General features: G+C 40.2%; 2 protein-coding genes across 2 annotated transcripts; both read left to right on the forward strand.

Annotated features, from left to right (window-relative positions):
* Positions 1–512: 512 nt before the first annotated feature.
* Positions 513–12379, forward strand: usp3 (ubiquitin specific peptidase 3). The gene is made up of 15 exons (XM_003440306.5): positions 513–967; positions 1230–1290; positions 1799–1936; positions 2150–2233; positions 3578–3659; positions 3949–4028; positions 5466–5579; positions 5816–5929; positions 6138–6287; positions 6506–6612; positions 6871–6951; positions 7083–7201; positions 7311–7424; positions 10528–10595; positions 11200–12379. The coding sequence occupies exons 1-15, from the start codon at positions 877–879 to the stop codon at positions 11666–11668; spliced, it is 1872 nt and encodes a 623-aa protein (XP_003440354.1). The 5' UTR covers positions 513–876; the 3' UTR covers positions 11669–12379.
* Positions 12380–13766: 1387 nt separating this feature from the next.
* Positions 13767–18955, forward strand: fbxl22 (F-box and leucine-rich repeat protein 22). The gene is made up of 2 exons (XM_003440305.5): positions 13767–14461; positions 17638–18955. Exons 1-2 carry the CDS (start codon positions 13890–13892, stop codon positions 17984–17986), a joined length of 921 nt encoding a protein of 306 aa, XP_003440353.2. The 5' UTR covers positions 13767–13889; the 3' UTR covers positions 17987–18955.
* Positions 18956–22569: the final 3614 nt, after the last annotated feature.

Raw genomic sequence — 22569 nt, forward strand, 5'->3', positions numbered from 1 at the left:
TGACAGTGTTAAAGTTTTTAAATGTTAAAGTCCCTTTTGTCACCTACAGGACAGCACGCGATGTCGAAACACGGAAATAGACGTCATCATAAGCTCGCATGCGCGTTGGCGAACGAGGTTTAAACAAGGGAAACTTACTAATGACCTGCAACGAAAAACATAACAAAACAAAACGTTATAGAGGACGTGGCAAAAATGGTTGTTAATATTTGTGTAACTACAAAGAACATAACCTTTACTAGTGTTGTAAGTTACTTATGCGTTTACCTGAAATTTCAAAATGAAAATAGCTGCTGTTTTGTTAAAAATTGGAGCATCAAAATATCAGTAAACGCAACAGAAAGAGCTGCTATCCCAGAGTAAGGTCGGTTTACAACGTGGCTTTGGCCTCTTTAAGCAGCTCAGTGGTTAAAAAGGGGGGGGAAAGGCGAAAACGGAAGTGGTAGGAAAAATTCTCTGGTTAAGTTTTTAATCTTTGTGTGTGTATGTGTGTGAGCCGGCAGACAGTACGTCACTTCCTCAAGTTATTTCCATTTCCATTTGTTTGTGGCAAGCGCCAGCAGTTATCTGGTACCTCTTAACACCAAAGATAAGGTTACGATTTCATCTTACAGTATGTGCGGGTGGAAGCAGCGGCTCTTTTTATTTATGTAAACAGTTTTAATGTGAAATTATGCAAGCTATACAATAGCTACATAACGCGTCGGCGCAAGCAAAAGCAGGAAAACGTGCGTTCGCCACCAGAAGCAGTAGACCTGCTAACGTTAGCTAGCTAGTTTTAGGTTAATTGGCTAACTATTGTTAGCTTCCCGGGTCCTGGTACCGTTGGTGTGTTAGTGCTGGTTATAACGTCGGTTGACTCACAATCGTGAGCTGATGGAGTGCCCTCATCTGAGCTCAAACATAAGCGGTGCCTTTGATTCCTCCAGGTTCCCTAACGGTACTCCGTCCTCCTGGTGTTGCAACGGTAAGAGGAGTGTTTTTCTGTCTTTTATTTTACTTCAGTAAAATTCATTTCGTTGTACTTAAGCGTAGCTCGGTGCGCAACATTTTTGGATGCCAACTTGTGAGCAGACTGCCATATTTCTGTCTGCTAGGTAAGCACTAGCCACGAGTCAACAGCAGATATCGCAAGGGCAAATCACAATTCGCCATATCTTTGTGACTGTTGAGAGAATTATTTATTTACATATGCGAGCTCATTAAACGGAATCATCTTTTATGTTCAGTTTGCAGGTCTAATAAAAGTCCATGGATTTGCCTTACCTGTCTGATGGTTCATTGTGGACGGTGAGTTTGGGTTTTTTGTCCGCTAAACCGCCTTCTTAGTAATTTTTTAAGGAAGCTATTGACTTTGGGACAAACAACTTCAATCATTCAGTCACTTAAGGACACAATAAATAAAGGCGTGTAGACTGCACCCGGTGGTCACTGAGATGACTGTGAAAAACTCTCAGTTGTGATTTTAATATGCCTGTGTTTATTCTGTTTAATAAAACGTAAAAAAAAATTCTTCAATACTTTTTTTTTTTTTTTAAACAAAAAATGTGTTTCCAGAATTCCATTCACATTTGTAAGCTTTATAACACAACAAACACGTGTTAAACTTCTGGGAGAGGAAAAAACACTTCTGTAGCCATTTATTCTGATGAGGGACAAGATGTCAAAATGATTTAAAAACATTCCCCTTACGTAATTTAACCTTTTAACCAAAAATAAATACATTTGTGAGCATAACTGTTGAGTCATTTCCAGGAATTCCAGATGTGTGTTTATAAAGCTGTCTCTTTCTGCACAGATATGTCAATGGGCATGCAAAGAAACACTTTGAAGAGAATCAAGTCCTTGGTGTTAGTCAAAGGAAGGGTGAGAAACATGAAAAAGAGAAAATCCATCATTCTGTTTGCATGGACTGCAGCAGCTACAGTGTGTTTTGGTAAGTGTTCTCTCTGACTACAGTCTGATTAAATTTTTTACCAGTCAGAGGATTGTGTTGTCATTTAAAAAAATAAAATAAAATGATCAAACTTTATTAAAATCTGTATCGATTGTAATAATTTCTTCCACATTTCTATGCTACCTGAGAAAGATGGAACAGTATTAGTATATTTTTAATAATAATATTTTGTCGTTAATGTGTATTTAATAGTTACAGATGTGATGAATTTGTTGTGAACGACACCAAACTTGGGCAAGTGCAGAAGTTGCGGGAACATCTTCAGAGTTTAGAAAAGTAAGTATTAAACAATTTTTTCCTCATTTTACTGTCATGGTTGCCTTTTACACTTTAAAAAGGACAATTTGCTTTGATATCTCAAGAGCAGGGCTGCAATGATTCATCGAGTAGTTCGATTATAAAAAATTGTCAATGCAAAGTCTTTGCTTCGATGGTTCATTTAACACACGCGCACCGTTGTGTTAAACGATGTAAATACGAGTTTTTCACCCGCGTTTGCCACAAAAAACAGAAATACAAACATATTAAGGACCAGCATTTGAATAAAAAGTTTGACAACATTAAGCCCACACAGCTCCCAGTTTTGAACAAAGACACAACAGCAGCAGTGACAATGATGCTGACATAATTAAACACGTAGCCGGAGTCTGTTTACAGAGGTGGAGCCACGCTGAGCTCAGACTGAGTGAAAGAAAACACAGGAACATTGATCATAGGAACGGCGATCACCAATAAAATCCTTACTGGGAAACTGCTAGCAGGAGGTCGTCATCAAAGCACCTGATCAACAAACTCAGATGAACTTTGTAGCTGCTGCATCCACAGCCATTTGTATTACACCGCGAAAAATCTGCAGTAAGCCTCTAGAAGTTGTATGAAAATCTGCAGATGAACTGTTACTTAGTCTAACACCATGTTTAAATGATACAGCTTGCTGAAGGCTGATGGCAGCCATCCTATTTTACATTGAAGCGAAACCTGCAGCAAACAGGGATGAGTCTAAAGGGGGGGATGGAGTGTAGTAAACTATAATAATTTCAAGGCTTTTGTAACACTGTTCAGATTGAAATTGAAGTAATGTAAAATACTGTATTAATTAAATAGCATTTTTTTTTTTTTTTTTTATAACAAGACAATGAAAAATGTACATGGGCCAGTAAATTCTGAGTCATTGTCCTGGTGGTTGTTAAGCTGACACTGAACTATTAATGTCTACAAAACGTCTGTTTTCAACAACACTAAAACATAAACATAGGAAGAGCCTTCCAAAGGTATTTTTTTTATGCCTTAGTTTAGTTTGCATATACATCTTATTTTATTCATGTTTGACCTTTAACTCTACTTGAGATTATTTCTATTGTTCTGCATTAAAGAAAATGTTTTCTTTAAAAATGTAATTCAATATGGCACGTTTGTACAATCAAAGAGTTTAGTTTAGTTTTTCAATGGAGATTTTGTAAAACAGTTCAACTTAAAAACATTTCAGTATCGATAGATTACTCGATTACTGAAATAATTGATAGCTGCAGCCCTACTCCAAGAGTATGCTAGGCAAGTTAAGACATGCACCAAAGTAATCTGCTTTATCCGGGTGACACAAGTAATCTTTTCTGCTTACAGTTCAGCACTAATGGGTGAGCGACAGAGGAAAAGAAAACTTCAGGACAGCCCAGCAGGAGACGGCAAGCTGTTAAAAGACAGTGTAAGTAATAGTTCAAGGTAAATGTTTGCTGCCTTGAAAAAAGAAGTAAAGATAGCAGCTACTTTAGAATCGCACTCCCAGCACAAAAGACTGCACCACTCCTTAAAACTTGCTCAAATTTTCCTTTTACGAGACTATTTTTTTACACTGTGGTGCAGGGCTTCAATTAAATGAGTCACAGCATCTTTATAGAGCTGTACGCCAACTGACTTTAAATGTTAGCTTAAAACATCGAATTTTTCCATATGTCTTTAAACATCCACATATACTCTTGTCACTCGTCTCTCAGGATGGCGTGGCTTTAGGTGCTACAGGCCTGCGCAACCTGGGAAACACGTGCTTCATGAATGCCATTCTGCAGTCCCTCAGGTAAGTGCACTGAGGACGAGGTATGTAGGCGGTGAACCGAGTCTGTGGCACGATTCAGTGGCTCTGCCCCTGTAGAGCCAGGGCCCCACGAGCAGTCATCCTTTATTAATATAGTCTGGGGCACAGTTAGGGGGATTACAGAGGCTGCTTGGAAACAAGACACAGTCAAAGGCCAGGTTTCCCAGATAATACACATTTAGCCACAATGCTAAAGCATTAGAGCAGCAGGGTTCCACATTTACAGACAAAGAAGCTAGAATTCTTGCGAAATTTCTTTCTTCTTTTAATATATTGATTAGTAATTTAAAAATATAAAAAATGTCATGAATAAGCAAATTTGTTGCTTTGAATTTTCTTTTGTCAGGTTGTCATCTTTAAAGTCAGTGAATAAATAATGAGATATATTAAGACAGTTTCAGCTGTAGTTTTCCTCCATGATTGCCAACAAACATGAAAACAAAGGTTAAAACCTTGTGTGGACCACACCATGTGTTTTTCAGGTTTTCCACACTTGCTCTTGCTTTAAAAGTCCAAAGGTTGGATGTATGTTAGGTTCCAGCATCATCCCTTCAAATGTGAAGTTAACTTTGTTTGAAAGCATGTACATACATTGTATGTAACTTTGAGCCACACCCCTTAATCAGTGAATTCAGACCCTTTAACATAGCTGTATAAAATCAAGCACCTATCCATGCACTCTTCCTTTACCAACATTTACCAACATTTGTGAAAAACGTATTCAACTGTGTGGGAACAGTTAGAGAAGGGAGCTCGACTGTCTCGCAGAGCCCGACCTCAACCCTATTGAATATCTTTGGGATGAATTAGAGTGGAGATTGCAAGCCAGGCCCTCTTGTTAAACATTAGTGTCTAACCTCACAAAGGCTCTTCTGGATGAACAGGCAAAATTGTCGAAAGCCTGTTATACTGTATCTGCAAATAGATGCAGAAGCTCCTGCAGATGTTGTGACCCAATACGTTTGTGCATATAGTGTATTTGGAACTTCGATCCTCGATCCCTTTAGTGAGGTGATCTCGTAGGTATGTTATACTGGGGTATTTTTACTAGCATGTTTTGGGCCCACTTGTCTCCTCTGCAGATCAATAGATAGACATTGTGAGTGACTGCCTTTTTATCCTACAGTGAAGCATTTCCATATTTGTGGGGTTGTTCCCTTTGAGGATAACAGTGCTTCAGTTCATGGGGCATACCGGGACATTGCTTACCATAATGAAAACTCTAATCCAGGGACTATTTCAACTAAAGGTTTAGAGACTTTTAGAATCAATGCAAAGGTTGAACCTGTTCTCCCAGCGTTTAATCGTCCAGCATTTTATTTTGACACTCTCCTTCTCTTTCCTTTAATTTGTGACCTGTCAGGTGTCTGCTGATGTTACGTTTGAGACGACTGATGGCAAAATTTGTTTCTTTGACAGCAACATCGAGCAGTTCAGCTGCTATTTCAAGGAGTTGCCTGCTGTGGCTCTGCGCAGTGGTAAGACGGCAGGAAGAAGGATGTACCACACCCGCAGCCAAGGGGACAACAGTGTGTAAGGTCCTCTTCTGAAGGAGGGACGATTTATGGGCAATAATTAGCGTTAATTTCAGCAAGTGAAATCGGCAACATTGTTAGTTGTGAGTGGTTCTGTAAGGCATCCAGTTCTAATGTTTTTGCTGAAAAGAAAAAGATAGGTAGGCAAATGAAGAAGAAAAAAATCAGGTATAATTAAAAATCCATAAAATTATTTCGGTTAAGTCTAAATTAAAGTTGCTTTATGTTGAACAGATCTTTGGTGGAGGAATTCAGGAAAACTCTTTGTTCCCTATGGCAAGGGAACCAGACCGCCTTCAGTCCAGACTCCTTGTTTTATGCCATATGGAAAATCATGCCAAGTTTCAGGTACACCCACATTGTAAACACTGTTTTCCATAAGTTAAGCTGCTAATGCAGAGCAGGAAACTGTTTCCGTTTCACTTCTGTTGTTGTTCCTAAGCGTTAACGTTTTTAGTCACACTACTAACAAAGGTGCATTGTGTATCAAAAAACTGCAGTAAACCATTGTGAGTCATTGCATGAATGCAATTTAAAGCTGTGTTTGTGTGTGCAGAGGTTATCAGCAGCAGGATGCCCATGAATTCATGCGTTACCTACTGGACCACCTCCACAGGGAGCTACAGTACAGCCGTAACGGGGCGTCGCATCCACTCTCACCTCAGGATGGAGTCAGACTCTCTAGTACAGATGGCAAATGCTGCACGTGAGTCCTTCTAAACATACACTGAATTTGCTTTTGTTGTCTCAGCGGGATCCTGAATTTTATTGCATATAGTTAATATTTCCTACTTTTTTCCAGTTAATACAGACTAGTTGTAACAATATACTATCGGCATGACCATGTTTAGCAGAAAGTCACTATAACTTGAATGTAAAAGCTACTGCATTTTTAAAAAAAAAATTTTTTTTAATTCTTTACAGAAATGGGACCGCAAGTGTTGTGACATCCATTTTTGGTGGTATACTTCAGAATGAAGTCAACTGCCTAATTTGTGGGACAGAATCTCGAAAGTTTGATCCATTTCTTGGTAAGACATAAACTTTTGTCAGTGAAACCACACTGAGCTGCTTTTGTTGTCCCATATAGCAAAGTTCATGTATCAGTGTTTGGCAAGATAACACAAAAATAAATGTGGGTTTCTGTAGCAAATCTTTTGATTGTTGCTCTACATCATAAAGCAAATAAATGAATGGAAACCCATTTATTATAGAGTTACAGTGTTAAACTTCATATAGCCTGATGGTGCGTGACATGTCATGTTTTTCCCCTTGTGTTTTTTACTCAGATCTGTCTTTGGACATTCCCAGTCAGTTCAGACAAAAGAGAAATAAGGACCAAGAGCCAGTGCCAACATGCACTCTACGTGGTAAGTTTCTTGTAGTCAGAAATGAACTTTTATAGACCTTTTTTGCAGTGTTAGTTTCAAAGTTTGTGATACTAAAATTCTTCAGAGCTTTTCAATTTTTTTGTGTGTATTCGTTTTTGTTTTTCTTTAAGACTGCTTACATAGCTTCACCGACCTGGAAGAACTCGATGACACAGAGCTGTACTACTGCCATAAGTGTAAAAAGAGACAGAAATCAACCAAGAAGTTTTGGATCCAGAAGCTGCCAAAGGTTTTTTTTAAAATATATTTTAATATACACTTCACTGTATCTACTATGAAACTAGACATATGTTTGCTTTTACTTCTTAAATAAATTGCACTTTTGTTTCTACTCATAGGTTTTGTGCCTGCACCTAAAACGGTTCCACTGGACTGCCTTTTTAAGAAACAAGGTGGATACCTATGTAGAATTTCCACTGAAAGGTCTGGACATGAGAGGCTACTTACTTGAGGTGAGCCCAACACTGACGGACTGCTGATTAGGATATATCACAGTATTTTTTTTTCTTTTTCTTTTTTCACAACAGCTACATTTCAGAATCAGATCAGCAAATGTTGATCTGCAGTTTAATCAGGAGAGGATAAGATCTGCTTTGAATGGCAGATAATACAAAGGCCAGAGTAGGTTGGTGAGAAAACACATCAGCTAAAGTTGATAGAAACTGCAGTAAATGTTTGCAGACATGTGCTGCAATTCTGTTGGCTCCTAAAAGCTCACAGTGCTGTATCAGTAAACACTTGTACAGCCAGTGATGATCATCTTTTTCCATTTTTCTGCTCTTACGACAGGAAAAACAACTTCACCGAAATTACCATTGTGGAAATTTGTTGGTATTCAAGTCAGTTTCGTAGGAAAGATCACAACAGGAACGTAGTTTACTTAAGACAGTTTGATTTTTTTTTTGTAATGAAGCATTATAGTTTTGTTACTTAAAAAAATAACATTTAAAAAAAGTAACACACATTCATCTAAATAAGAATTTATATCAACACAATGGTAAAAACACATTGGTTGTTGGCAGTGACACTGATTGTGATTGGTTGATAAGGCTGATGTCCTAAAATGTACACATGAGTGCTCTGATTGATAATATAGTATTAAAGAAATATGCTAAATTGTTAACAGTAGTGCACAGACCTGGGTTGTTGGACTACCATCTGTAGCGAATGCATTTTTCATTATTGGATCAGTGGTTACCACCTGCATTTGTGACTTTCTGATAGATCTCCAGCTGGTTACGTAGGAGGTCCGTGCTTGTGTTCACAACTTTGCAAGATGCTGTGGTGGCTGATTCACACCTATGTCTGATTCGGGGACATGGAGTGTCTATTTCATTTCATTTCAGAGTACAAACAGTTTTATACTGGGCATAAACTGCTTTTGATTAGATCTTTATGTAAGGTCTGGAATTCAGAGTACTTGTGACAAGTATTAATCTTGTTTGTCTGAATGCCCCAGAGCTTCAGGGGGTGCTATTCTACAGCAAATTGCTTTTCTGACCGCAGTGCAATAAGTATGTCAGTTTTTTGTTATAATGCAAGAGCTTCTCCTAACATGCAACCACAAATCCTAAGTAGTTGGGACACTGTAAAATGCCAGTGTCTCATAAATCCATATTTGATTCATAATTGAACATAGAAAACACATCCAGTGTTTAAACTGAGAAAATGTACCTTTTTAAGCAATATATAAGCTTATTTTATATATTTTATATACAGCAACACATCTCAAAGGTGCAGAGACAGGGCTACATATAAAGTTTAGCATTGTTTTGCTGAAATATGCAAGGCCAACCTTGAAAAAGATGTCATCTGGATGCTCTAAAACCCGTATGTACCTTTCAGCGTTGATGGTGTCTTTCCAAGTCCCTATTTCAAGTTCCAGTCACTCATGCACTCCAATACTGTCAAAAAGGATTTCAAATTTCGATTTGTCTGAACCCAGAGCAGTTTTTTACTTTACCTCGGTCCATTTTAAATGAGCTTTGGCTCGGAGAAAACTGCAAGGTTTCTTGATCAAAGTCACATATGGCTGCTTCTCTGTATGATGGAGTTTCCATGGCAGAATCATGTCTGTTTTTAATGCATTGCTGACTGAGATGAGTGAAGATCACCACATCCAATATTGATTTTCAGCTTTGTCCCTTTGTCTCCAAATTCTGTGAATCCTTTGATTATTATGTACTGCAGATAAAGAGTTGCAGTTCTGTGTCGAGGAACATCATTCTGAAATTGTTACACAATTTTTTTTTTATTTTTTTTTTAGATGCCATTTTTTGTGGATTGGTGAACCTCTGTCTGCTTCTGAGAAATTCTGTCACTCTAAGATGCTCTTTTTATACCTAATCATCTGTTGCCAATTAACCGGATCAGTTGCAAATTGCTTCTCCAGGTGTTCTTTTAATGAGGCATTCCTGAGTAAGCCACAATTCCAGAGTTCCCATATGGAATTTGAATGTGGAATGCCCACTCAGCTTTTATTTCCCATTAGGAAAGTCGGCAGAGCCCACCAACCCTTATCAATCCAAGATGGAGTTGAACGTAAACAGTAGTAAAACTTTTTTTTTATTATTTTGGAATTGGGTTTGTACTTTAAAATTATTAACAAACATAAATTTTTAATGTTTGTGTGACTTTTTTTTTTTTCAGTCCAAGAGCTCAGTTGCAAATCTGTTCCTTTGCTCTGTCAACGGATAAAATTTCATCAAAAACATTGTTCTTCACATAGAAGGTCAAACAACACATGCACACAAATACAAGTAATGAGTGAGAGCTAGGAATGTTGGCAACTAATTTGCTAAATAACAGGAAAAACTGATCTAGTCAAAAAGACAGAAAATGCTCAGAAAACATTAAAAAGTGAACAGAATTTAAATGGAGAAATTTTAGCATTTTTCATAGAAATAATTTTGTCTATGAAAACAATAATGTTCCTTGTTAATAAAATCATGTTTTAATCCTCACTAAATGTGTGACACATCTTAAACCATTGCAAACACACACCGAGTGAGATTATTTTGGCTCTGCGAGTTCAGCAGTGCTAGCAGCAGTGACCTTCTTTTCTGGGAGCTTCCACATGAAGATTGTGGTTACACCTGGCCTCGGCTGCTTGGCTCTAATCCAGTTTATTCTGGCAAAGCTGATATACAACTGCTCTTTGTTTTATTTTTTGTTTGTTTGTTTTTTAAAACATCAAAATACTGCAAAACAGCCTTGTTACCGTGGTTGTTACTTGCTTTTTTCTGTTCAACTGCCATTGAAAGAGTGGTGAAGTGGAAGTGGTCAGTGTCCCTGTATCCCAGCTCAACCAGTAACTGCCGTTCTACATGAATAAAATAAGAAAAACAGGCTTAACCGACTCGTAATTCTGGTACTGACTAGATGGTGCAGCAGCATTTAAACATGTAGTCCATTAATCGTGTACATCTCTACTCATAACTGAAGGAGTGTAAACTGTTTTGATTATTATCTGTCTGCCAGTCTGTGGTTTGTATCCACTTCCAGGTGTGAAGGGCATTTCCACAGCATTTTCCTTTTGCTCTGTTGTGTTTGCAGCCAGAGAAGTCATTACCAGGGAGCTGCCTGTATGACCTTGTTGCTGTCGTGGTGCATCATGGATCTGGGTGAGTAGTTTAACATTGTTGAGTCTGGCTTTCCTGATTTGTTAGATGGTGTAAAATGTGGTAATTACAAAGCTTTCTTAACCAAGAAACATCAATATTTAGAGGTCATGAATCAAAGCTATAATTAAAAACTGATTTAATTTGATGACTAATTATTTCCTCTGGATAAAAGGGCCAGCTTGATCCATGGTTTGTGTGTTTTTTGTTTTTGTTTTTTTTTTGTACAAGTGTATTTTTTTGTGTTGTAGAAGAATAAAGAACTGGATCCTAACATGCAATCAAGACTGAGCTATGGATCTGTGCATTATTATCTGCCAGCTTTGAGTTACTGTATAATCGGATCACAACCAATTTTGTTAGAAAGCTTTGTGGAAAGCTGCAGTTTAAAAATTCATATAGCCGCTAAAAGGCATTAGGCTGCGAGTCCTTGAAAACACATTTAGATTCAAACAGAATAAAAGTGCTTTTGTCTTTGGCCTCTAGGTGGCAGTGTTGCACTGCTGCTATATTGTCACGCTGAATTCTCCCCTCTTGCTTCAGCAACGATAGATGAAGTCTTACATGAAAGCAGGCAGCAGAATATGACGTGCGTTTGTGTTCACAGGGTTGGGTCGGGGCATTATACAGCATACGGCAGCCATGAGGGTCGCTGGTACCACTTCAACGACAGCACAGTGACTCTGACCAATGAGGATACAGTGAGGAAGGCCAAAGCCTACATCCTCTTCTACGTAGAGAGGACTGGTCAGGTGCCCTCTGACACAAGCGCATCAAACAGCACAGCCACAAATAAGCCTGCCGTGGACGCTGCAGCTGTGGACAGTGTTTCTCCAGAAATAGTTTCTCAGGACACAGTCGTAGCCGACACAGTAGCTACAGATATGGATTTTGCGGACGCAGCGTCATCACACGGGGACGTCGTGGGCGAGAAAGAAGAGGAAGATGTGAACAAAGACATGGCTACACTGGCTGAGGGTGACACAGTATCAGTGAAAGCTGCAGCAGATGCAGATACCTCAGACAAGGCTGCAACAGAAGAATCTCACCAAGCTCTACAAACTGTTGCACAATAAATAATTCTTTGAGATTTCACTGCCTCAGACCAGCTCGTGACTTTTGTTTCGACTTCACCTCAATCACATTTGTCACCGTGCTTGATTATAATTTTCACATAACATTCACATTTTCACGTTTGTGTTATGATTTGTTTGAAAGCGTCATGTTTTAACTTGCTGCTTAATTTGTTTAGTGGGACTTTTTGCATGTATTCTCTCGATGATGTGCCCCTCATAACGAGGTAGACTTCTCCATATCCAATAGATTCCAAAGGTGATCGTTTAAAGTTTAACGTAATGAAGCTTTAGCCTTGGAAAACCTCAGTTGGTCCAATGTTTAGCCTAGACTGAAGAGATTCATTGTCAAGAACACTGTGTAATATTTGGCATTTCTATTGTTTTTAAAGTTTCAGATGTCATATTTTTCACCTTAAGAGCCCAGTAGTTCTGTTTTCCAGTCATTAGAGGATATTTTAAGATTTAGAATGCAATGCATTTGACTGACTGGTGCTCATTAGGGCTTTAGAAAGTTGGTTCTGGTCAAGAAGTTAAAACAATGTAAAAAGAAGTGATCATTCTCAAAAAGTTTGCCTGTACTGATGCTGGAGTATCATGTAACATTTTATGTTATTTGAAATGGCCATACACGGGGACCTGAAGTGAAGTTCTCTTCAAATGTGTGCCAGGCATCATGAACATGACAGAATACAATGGAGAACATTTTATTAAGACGTTTGTGTTGTGCTGTTTTTATCATCGACGGCAACCGGCCGACCCGCTGCAGTAAAAGGCAAACAGGACGCCACGGTTCACGTTAGGTGGTGGTTACTGCACTGTCACAAGGAAAGATGGTAAGACCAAAACTAATAAGGCATCGTTCAAAGTTTAGATTTTGCAGGAGTGAATATTGAAGAAAAACATGTTTTATAGAAATCTGTTCATCAGTCAGGAGTAGAGATATTAACCTAGCAAGCAGCTCTGCAATTAAAGAACTGCATCATTGTTTCTACACTAGCCTCTATTTTAAGCTTAGACTGCAAATCTATTTTCTAAACAGGTTCATGTACTTAGTGCAAATTAAATGTCATCAAACTATTTATTGATGCATATGTTAGGAACAGTTTTTTCCTTTTGTGTGTGTGTACAGTAGACACATGCATACTAAAATATATTTCATGTGTATTTCCAGTATACAACTGTCACAACACCCTTATTATGCCTTGCAGTGGTTAACTGGGTTTGATATGACCCAAGTATGACTTCTAAAATGAGAGCCTTTCTGTTGTCTTCCCCCCACCCACACACACACTCTCGCAGAGTCACCCTCCCCCCGGCACACGTGCCACCCAGTGAGCCGCCTCACTCTGGCAGGAACAGGCACTCCTGTATGCTGAGGAGCAGCTGCTCTTCATCGCCTGCACACAGGTGGCTGTGGTTTGTTATTCAGTCCCCATCAGTGATACAAGTGCCCCCCTTGTTTTTTTTTCTACATTTGTGATTAAATCACAAATGGCTTACATTACAATGTTGGAGAGCTTGTACAGGACGTCGTGACACGGTGACGCAGAGTACAGAATGTGATCCGCCTTCCAGCAGTGGAATTTCCCAGTCTCCTGCTTTTTATAGAGATCGCCGATAAAGAGTGACGTAGAAAAAGCTGGCAAGGAAGTGTGGAGTGATGACATGGGCTGAATGGTATTTTGCCTTTTGCCACCTCGGTACGTCCTCTGCGAGCCAACTGAACAAACACACCCTGAGTTGTAGTACTGTCTGTTCCTTGAGGCAAAGTCCTGCGTAACACGGCTCGTGACTTTCACTCACATGAAGCGTTTTCCAGGTTACAGTTGTGAAGTTATGTGGCTCTCTAATGATCTTGATCACAATGCAGGGAATGCAGATCCCTTTAAGTGCATTAAATACAGTTGTTTTTTTTTAACACTGGTACATTCAACAAAGAATCATTTAATGTAAAAATTTGATATATCATCGCATTATTTTTTACTACCTCTGTTTTTAAAAGTATCACAGAATTTGTTCATAATTCTTAAGGTGTTTTATGTTTGTTTTTTTTCCTTTAATTTGACACCTAACCGTAGTTGTTGCACGGGTGTTTCTGCACTACCCAGTGAAGGTGTTTCTCTTTTTTTGATGTCTCTTAGTGTGTATCTGAGAACTAGGCCAGGACAGTGTAAACATCTGGCTGAATCCAGCGCTTGCTGCCTGTTGAGAGCCATGACAGATGGAAAGGGAGCGTATGGCTCAAACACTTCCATCTTTGACTGCACCGCAGTTGTCTTCCCAAAATAGCCCGTGCTCTACGGCCTTATATGTGCAGGCCTGTGTGGCGTGCCTGAGGGGGCATCATGTATCTAGGCCACACAATACGGGCTGTGGGCTCATTGTTGCTGCTTACCAGCAGGCCTACCACTGCCCCAGGGACGAAGCCTATCTCTATGTCTCAGGACAACACACCATGCATCTCATTCAGCTCAACCGTGAGTGTCTCCTTCACCTTTTCTCCTTTCTGGACAAGGACAGCCGGAGGAGTTTGTCCCTCACCTGTCATCAGCTGCGTGAGGTCTTCCTGGACCCCTGTCTCTGGAATCTACTCCACTTCAGCTCCCCTTGTCAGCTCAGGAAGGACAACTTTGTGCTGGGACCCTCGTTGCGTTACTTAACTATTAGTTGGTACTCCAGCATGGTCCTGCAAGTGTGCAACATCGAGGACTGGTTGAAGAGCTCGTTTCAGAAGAACATCTGCAGTAAACACGAAAGCCTGGTCAGCACGTTCCTGGCCCATGTCTGCTATATGTGAGTGTTTGTGTGTGGCTCTCCCCTGCTGTGTTGTGTGATCAGAATGGCAACTGACGAAAGAGGAGAGAGGACACTGTAATATCCTGTAATAATACCTCAAGCATTGACTTTTAAACACCTTAAAAGTAGAGTAGAATTAACATGACACTGGCACAGCCTGTGCAGCTTGTGTTCATCTTGACACTCGCATGAGAACATTCAAAATTGCGTCTCTCTTTATGTGTCTTGAGGATGCTCACACAATTTGGGGGAGGGGATGTTGCTTTCAGGGTCATTTACACCCACATCAGGAAACCAAATGGTTTTCATTTAAAGGCACGTCGCTCAGTCTAACTGCCATGTTTAGCTGCAGGCAGCATGGAACATGATCATTAGAAACAGATGGCGTATCCGCAACTGGCTGTGGAGACAGAAAAATGACACATCTGTGGGACACAAGACTGATTCTATTAACTAACATAACTGTGGTCACATATCAAATTATATTTAATGAATGACGTGACAGTTGGACTTGATAGGTCGCTGAAAAGTAGCCGTTTTGGCTTTTGGCCTTGTGTGCGTGGCCGGGTCCAGGCAGGAATCGGCCCGGAGAGGCGTAATGAGGTCTCTGGATAATTTCTTCAAGGCAGCCAATAATAACAGTTGATGTGAGGGAGCTTGGCCACCACAGCTGGCCGGGACAAAAGGAAGGGAAAAGGGGAAAGGGGCAGTCTCAGTGGCGTGGTGTACAACCCTGTGAGGACTTCCTGTATTGTGAAATTTGAGATTTGTGATGTGAGAGCTGTGAGATGAGTCAGAGCTTAGAACCACCCACTTCGTCTGAGGCTTGCATCTCTGTGTCCTTAAGGCACACTCTCTGCATACTGATAAACCCTCCCAAATTGTCAGAAGAAAGGAAGTGCACGTGACAAAGTGGGAGGGAACGCAGAGGCTGTGGGGGTGATAAAGAGTGACTTGGCTCCAGACCCTCCCAGTCAGCTGCATAGTGGAGATTTATGCAGGCAGGTGGAGCCTACAATTGGCTCTTTGTTGCCGTCAGAGGAATGAACATGTGCTCTGTCTGTGCCTGCCTCTTCCTGGATAAGACTCCACGCAAACTGTGACGCCAACCTCGTGTCTATATTCTCTTTTTTTTTTCATCTACATGGAAAAAACTATAAAACATAGCATGTCTTTGGGCCTCTTTTGCAGCATTACACTGAAAGTATTCAGTGTAATGCTCTCTAGAGCCAGAAAACTACAGTAAATCAATTTTCTTAAGGTCACAGTATTAGAATTATACAAGATTAATTAACATGCTTGATTTGCAGTATAGTGTGGGCTGTGCAGTGGGTGGCACAAGAAGCTTTGGCATGAGACTGGTTAAACATTTCTGAGTAGTTTTACTTCGATCTTTAATGTGCACCATTTGGATAAACTGATGCTTTCTCTTATATAATGAGAGCATGCATGACTTTTGCTTATGAAGTGCTTAAGAGATTTATCTGACAGCTGCTTTGGAAAATATTTACTACTGAATCTAGAAAGTGGAAGGCTCCAGCAATGTTTTAGGCTTTTTTTGACGCAAACCTTTCCCCTCAAGCGACTGAAGGACACAAACAGTAAATGGACACTACGTCTCAGTTCCTTTTAAAGCTCGCTGGATAATTTGACCAGACAAATTAACCGTTGGGAAACCAAACGGCTCATTACAGGCATGATTACAGGTTGGTGGTGTGGTGTTCTGCTTGTGCTCAACATAGACCAGTCTGCTCTTGTTGCTGTTTCTTTCAATGGGAACTACATCATGTCTCAAACATAAATTAAAGGCATAAAAAACTTCTGAACATTTTAGGCACACACTGCTAGGTGGAAGCAGCTATATTTGCCCTCGCTACTTGGAAAAGATCAAGGTTTTTGCTTTTCTTTCTTTTTTTTTCATTCAGCTGCTGCGTTCCTACAGTTGGCCAACATATGAAATATTATGGGAATGAATTTGAAAACTAGCTTACAGACGGAACAAACAAAGAAACCCATTAAAAGGAAATTATTTTCCACTTAAAAAAACAAGGTGCTATGAGGCGGTGCTTTAATGCGTGAACAACTAAATACTTGTATGTATGTAAGTGCACATATTCTATGTGTGTGTGCAATACAGATTCAGATAAGTGGGTATGTAAATATTGGAACAACACACAAAAGAGTCTGCGCACAGTGGAAGTTCCATGAGAGGGCGGATTATGTAATGGGTTAAAAAAAAAATACTACTCCTCTTATCTCTTGCTTCTATCCACTTCCTATCCTATGTCATTAAAAAAGACAAACGAGTCTCTAAATGGAACTGTTTCATTTTAGCGCGCTGCTCGACTTCCTCAATATTTTGTTAATGTCAATAGCGTCCGATCACATGCTCTGTTAAAGTCTCGCTCTGAGCCCATGCCACAATGCAGCAGGGCACATGGATCGACTGCATGCTCAGAGGTTACTGGGGCACTGCCCTCAACACTTGCAGGCAGCTGGAATATGTCGGGCTCACATGTGGTGAAGTGGTAAGATTATGTAAGTCTTTATGTAATCTGCATCTGTCAACATGAATGACACTCACTATCCCTTGCCATCCCGGTGCCCGTCTACCAGCTCTGGCCTGCCACTAGGTTGCAGTGCACTGAATGACAATCCAGCAGTGCATGCATTTCACAGAAACACTTGACATTTTGTTTTTAGAAGCGGTTTTCTAATTAAAATTGTTGTCGGCTCTTTTTTTCTTCACTTACTCACAAAAGCTTTTTAAAGAAACGAAGCACACATGGCCCAGTGGGACTCGGTGAACACAAAAGGTCTAGGTATTTAACAGCTCTGTCATTAAACACATCATGTGTCCATCTCGCAGTGTTGCCATTCACACGTACATAGCTCAGATCAGGCCCTCTGATCTCTATTCTGTCCCTCTATTATCTGATTCTATTTGCTTCCAGAGCAGTATCCCTTTGAAAAGAGCAGACGTCAAACTGCATTGCTTACTTTAGACTTTGCCTTTGCAAACAGACTAATCTCTTCCTGCTATTATCCCCATTGTATATATATATCTCAAGGCGTTATGAGTAAAGATGACACAGAACAGGTTTTGTACTCCATCATATAAGTGAAAACCTGCCTCAGTTAAGCAACATGTCTTACGGATGTCTCTACCACAGGTGCCCCAACTTGCTGTCGCTAACCATGTCTGGCTGTGGACACATCACTGACCGGGATGTGATTTCTGTGCTGCAGTGCTGCAGGAAGCTGCGCTACCTCCATCTAGAGAACTGCGTCCGCATTACTGACTGCAGCCTGGAGGGCGTGGTGGCTCACGGAGACAATCTGGAGGAGGTGAAGGTGGACTTTTGTAGGAATATCACTCAGGCAGGGCTGCAGCACTGTAAGGAGATGAAGCCAGCCCTTCAACTGACTGCTGAGAAGAGCGCTGACTTGATCCCCGACAGCAAGCCGGAGGAGAGGGTACCAATCAGGAGGACACTGCAGAAGGTCCTGCAGAATTCCTGATGGTAGCGGCTCACATCCACACTAACTGGGACCATAAAAGGAGCATTCCTGTAACTTACTGTGTAATGACTCTACTGTGATGATTTGTATTTAATTTCACTTTGTTATACCTTTTATATGACACACATTGAATATAAATTTCTTTTGAATCTTGAAGAAATAGTTTGACATTTTTTGAAAACATGTAGTAAAGTTGAAGATGCCACCAGGAGCTACACAAACTAGCAACAGGAGGGAGCAGATCGATTCTATCTAAAGGTTAAAAAAAGATATTTAGCAATTGCAGAAACACAAACTGTTTTCACACCGCAGCCCTGAACCTTTGTTGATTTTGAGAATGTGACAACACAAATGGATAGACATAGCTGGACTAGACACAAAACAGTCTTTGACCTGCCAGCTCGCTTGTACAAAGTCTGTGCAACGTTCGATTGGGTCAGTTTTGTGCCCGTGTGAGAGCAGCTGCGGGTATCAGTCCCGTGTATCCATGGCCTTTGCTCTGCCCTCTGCACTCTGCTCTCTCTATCCAGATAGCTCACCTGCCAAAAACACTAAACCAAACACAGTAGTGTCTGAGGCAATCTCAAGCTATGTCCCAAGTTGTTTTCCTGACATTGTCCAGAGTTCCCATGTGCCAAATAATGACAAAATGACAAAATTTGAGTTTGCATAAGGGGTCATGTGACCTGTCTCTTGGCCAGGACTAGTTGACAGGCAACAAATGGAAACTTCAGGAAGTTTCTTCTTCCAGCAAAGTAGCTGCTGTCACACTGAATGACAGATCTTCTTTTTGCCTTGTCTTATTTCCAGCACAGGCATGGGAGTGTTATCAATCATCTCTGTGTATCTCCAAATGATTGAATAGTCGTTTTCCCCAAATGTCAAACTATTCCTTTAATAGCATTTGATGGTTTGATTACATGTTTTACAACCATTCCAGCATTAAAAAGCAAAATACAAAAAAACCCCAAACACGTGTGTGGTCGTGATCTCCATCCAGAGAGGAAGGATTCTCCCAAGGAAAAATGCCCTAAGCCTGAGTTGTCATCTTACGTAATAGTGACACTTGCAAAATTAGGCTGAACAGGAGTGTCTGTGAATACCATGTGAAAAATTTATGACAGGTGACTGCGGCAGCAGGGTACTCCTTAATCGCTAGTTGACGACACCCAGTTTCCAGTTTTTAATTAACTGAAGCAGTTCAAGTCGAGTGAATTTGATATGATACAAAGATAAGATGTAAACCTCCAAAGCTTAAGCAATTAAACGTCATGTCACCATCCAAAATCATGTGAACTTCACAGAAAAACTGGCTTTTTTGGAGATTAGGAACTTGTTAAAAGTACAGCTTTTGTACTGAAAATTAAGCCTTTAAAGGTGATGCACCCCAAATTTTCGGATTTCTTGCAAGCCATCAGTCTATACCTAGGTGGTCTGATAACAAACTGTTATTACACTAATTGATGCATTATTACGACGATACTGTACTGTAGGAAAGCAGAAAATGGTGAGAAAAAGGCAGGCAACAAAAGGAAGACAGACTGGTTGATCGAGAGTTTCATGTTACAGAAAGACTGTGACTCAAAACACAGAAAGAAAAGAACTAGATGGTAAGCTCCAACATGTGAAAGACCTGAACTTAAACCCTATCAGGCTGGTTTGGGATTAACTGAATGGGCAGAAGAGTGAAAGAAAAACACTTGTGGGAAACTCTGCAACGGTTTTGAGGGGGAAGAAAAAACTTTCCGCATAGTGTTTTATTTCCATAGTATATAAGTCATAAGTCTGAGTGAGTCCAAATATTGAATGTTATTTAATCTAGGATTTTAAGATTCTGTGATTTCTGAGACACTTAGATTATGGGAGATTATGCTAAATTAAAGAGTGTATATGTATGTTTGTATAGATAAGTTTGACAAGAACATCTGAAAAACACACAACCCACTAGAGTTGTCCTTATCTAATTATTCCTATTTTTTTTTATTTGGCCATGCAAAACTGATTAAGCAGGGAAATGTGGTCCATGTGGTTTGGACTACAGCAGTGGCTCTCAGACCACAGAATCATGGACTCACTGCAGCTGGGACCTTGGACGACCAGGTGGAAAATACAGAGTGAAACTAATAAGACTATTCCTCCAAGTATAATGCAGCACATGTCAGTAATACCACAAACTCCAGAATGACCACAGAGTCAAATCAAAACATCTCTAAAACCAGTTCAACAAAAACTGAACGTAAACCTGGTAGGGGTGGAAATCATTGCATAACTTTTAGACTTCATTAGTTGTAACTGTGCGTACCTAAAAATCGCCAAGTCAAGTTTTATTTTCATCTACATGTGGGAGAGGATAGTCTAGCACGTACTGTTTTAGTCTTGGTTTCCAACAAAGCAAGCCCCAAGCCAACTATAATTATCGTTCTGGACTGAAACACAGGTGCACTGTTTGGAGGCCAGACAACAAAAAGTGTATTATTTACCATCAAATACTGGCTGAAACTGTTAGGAGCTAAGTAGGGAGAAAAAGTCTTAAGGCACATCCGGCTGCCTGCAGCAGTCATGCACACTAACAGCACTGAGTGCCAGACATGTAAAAACACGACTGTATCAAAGCGTCACTGCTCTGCTTGTTTCTACCAGGGGCAGTGTTTTTATGGTTGGATGATTGTGAGGGAAGATAATGAAGAAAGACCTGGACACGTGTCCATGTGTTTTAGCAGCTACAGCTGATGTAATGTGATTTTTCCTTTACATGTGAAAAAAAGAAAAAGTTTTCACAGGACTCTGTGCAGTCCTGTGTGAAAAACTAAGTAAACCCTTACAGCTTCCATAAGAATTAAGAGGGTAAGCAGCAGTCAGGTGCTGCTAGTCAAATCCACTTGATGAGCTGATCATCAGCAAGTGTGGGCATATCTATAAAAGCAGAAGTTCTGGCAGTTTGCTGGTCTGGAGCACTCAGGTGCTTGTTAACACTTCTTCCCAAAAGCGGATGTCTCAGCAAAATCACACTACAGGCCTCGGTTAGTGTATTAAATGTTAAAGTTCATGGCAGGAAAACTAGAGTTGGAAGGGTTGCCAGGAGAAAGCCTTTTCTCACTTAAAAGAACATGGCAACATGACTTATGTTGTATCTGAGTAAACCACAAAACCTCAGGGGTAATCTCCTTTGGCCAGACAACACCAAAGGAGAGATATTTAGCCATAATGCACAGCACCATGTTTGGAGAAAACCAAACACATCATGTCAACTGTCAGACACAGCGGTGGAAGGGTGGTGATTTGGAGTTGTTTTGCAGCCACAGGACCTGGTCACATGGTTGCAGTCATCCTTGAACTCCTCTGTATAACAAAGTCGTTTGGGGCAGTGTTAGTTTTTGCAGCAACTTTTGATTTAGTTTTAGACACATTTGAACTCAAATCATATTGTTTAAGTCATAATTCAGGCATCTAAATACTTTTAGTTTTAGTCCACTAATTATCACAAAACTTTGATTTGATTCAGCTGACAAAAAAAAAAAAATAAAGTGTGAAAGTTTTTCATGTTATTACCGGTGAGAGTTCCTCAGTGTGGGCCTTACTTTCCTTGACGTCCAATGTGAAATGTCTCCATATGTCTACTCTTCTCTTCCTCCAAATGGTTGACATTTTGGGGCACATGGGGCTAGCTGCACCATTTCCCATTAAATGTGGGTGTATTACCTGACTGCACAAGGAGATTACCTCCTACCTCCTACCCAGGGGCGATTCTAGGATCAGAGCTTTTGGGGGTGCTGAGCACCCAGAGAGCTGCCCAGCCAGGCAAGATAAACTTTACTCGTCACGATGAGACTTCTTCCCCGTCTCTGTCAGTCCCTGCATCCTTAAATGTCTCCAGTTGTCCCGAGTTACCTCTGACTGTCTCCTTGGTGCATTTAAACCCCTGTTCCTCCCTGTCCTCATCATCTGTTGTCTTCATCTCCATTATCAGTCATCATAATTTTACCATCTCTGTGCAAGTCTGCAAATTTCTTTATTAAATCATAAGATTCTTAAATTTATCAAGTCTCTCTGTGCCTGGGTCCTCGTCTCAAAACATGACATCACTGTTTAGTACATTTTAACACAATTTAATCCCCACATTTGTGAAAGAAAAGCAAAACACTTTTTTTAAAAGTCTGTAACAAAACCATCAAATCAGATAGAGGTTATCTAAATGCTGAAGCACCCCCAAAATGGGCTAAAATCGCCCCTGCTCCTACCTAATTATCGCCCCATATTGTTTTCATAATGTCAACAAATTTCATCATATTTTGTCGTTTTACATCAGCTTTTATTTAGTTATTGGGAAACAAAAAGTCATTGACCAAAACTATGACGAAAATTATTGATCAGTGAAATTAAACCAGGTCCAGAGCCAAAGGTGAGGCTACAACAGAATGGCTGAAAAAGAAAAGACAGGAAAGAATAGCCCAGTTAAAGTCTGGACTTCAAGCCAACTGAACTGCTGTGCTGGACCCAAGAGAGACGACTTTCACAGAAAGACCTGCATACAGTTTTCTTTTTCATATGAGTGTATGCAGTCCCTTCAGTCTATCTGGACTATG

Source organism: Oreochromis niloticus, linkage group LG7 (assembly GCF_001858045.2).
Source record: "Oreochromis niloticus isolate F11D_XX linkage group LG7, O_niloticus_UMD_NMBU, whole genome shotgun sequence".
Taxonomy (NCBI): Eukaryota; Metazoa; Chordata; class Actinopteri; order Cichliformes; family Cichlidae; genus Oreochromis; species Oreochromis niloticus.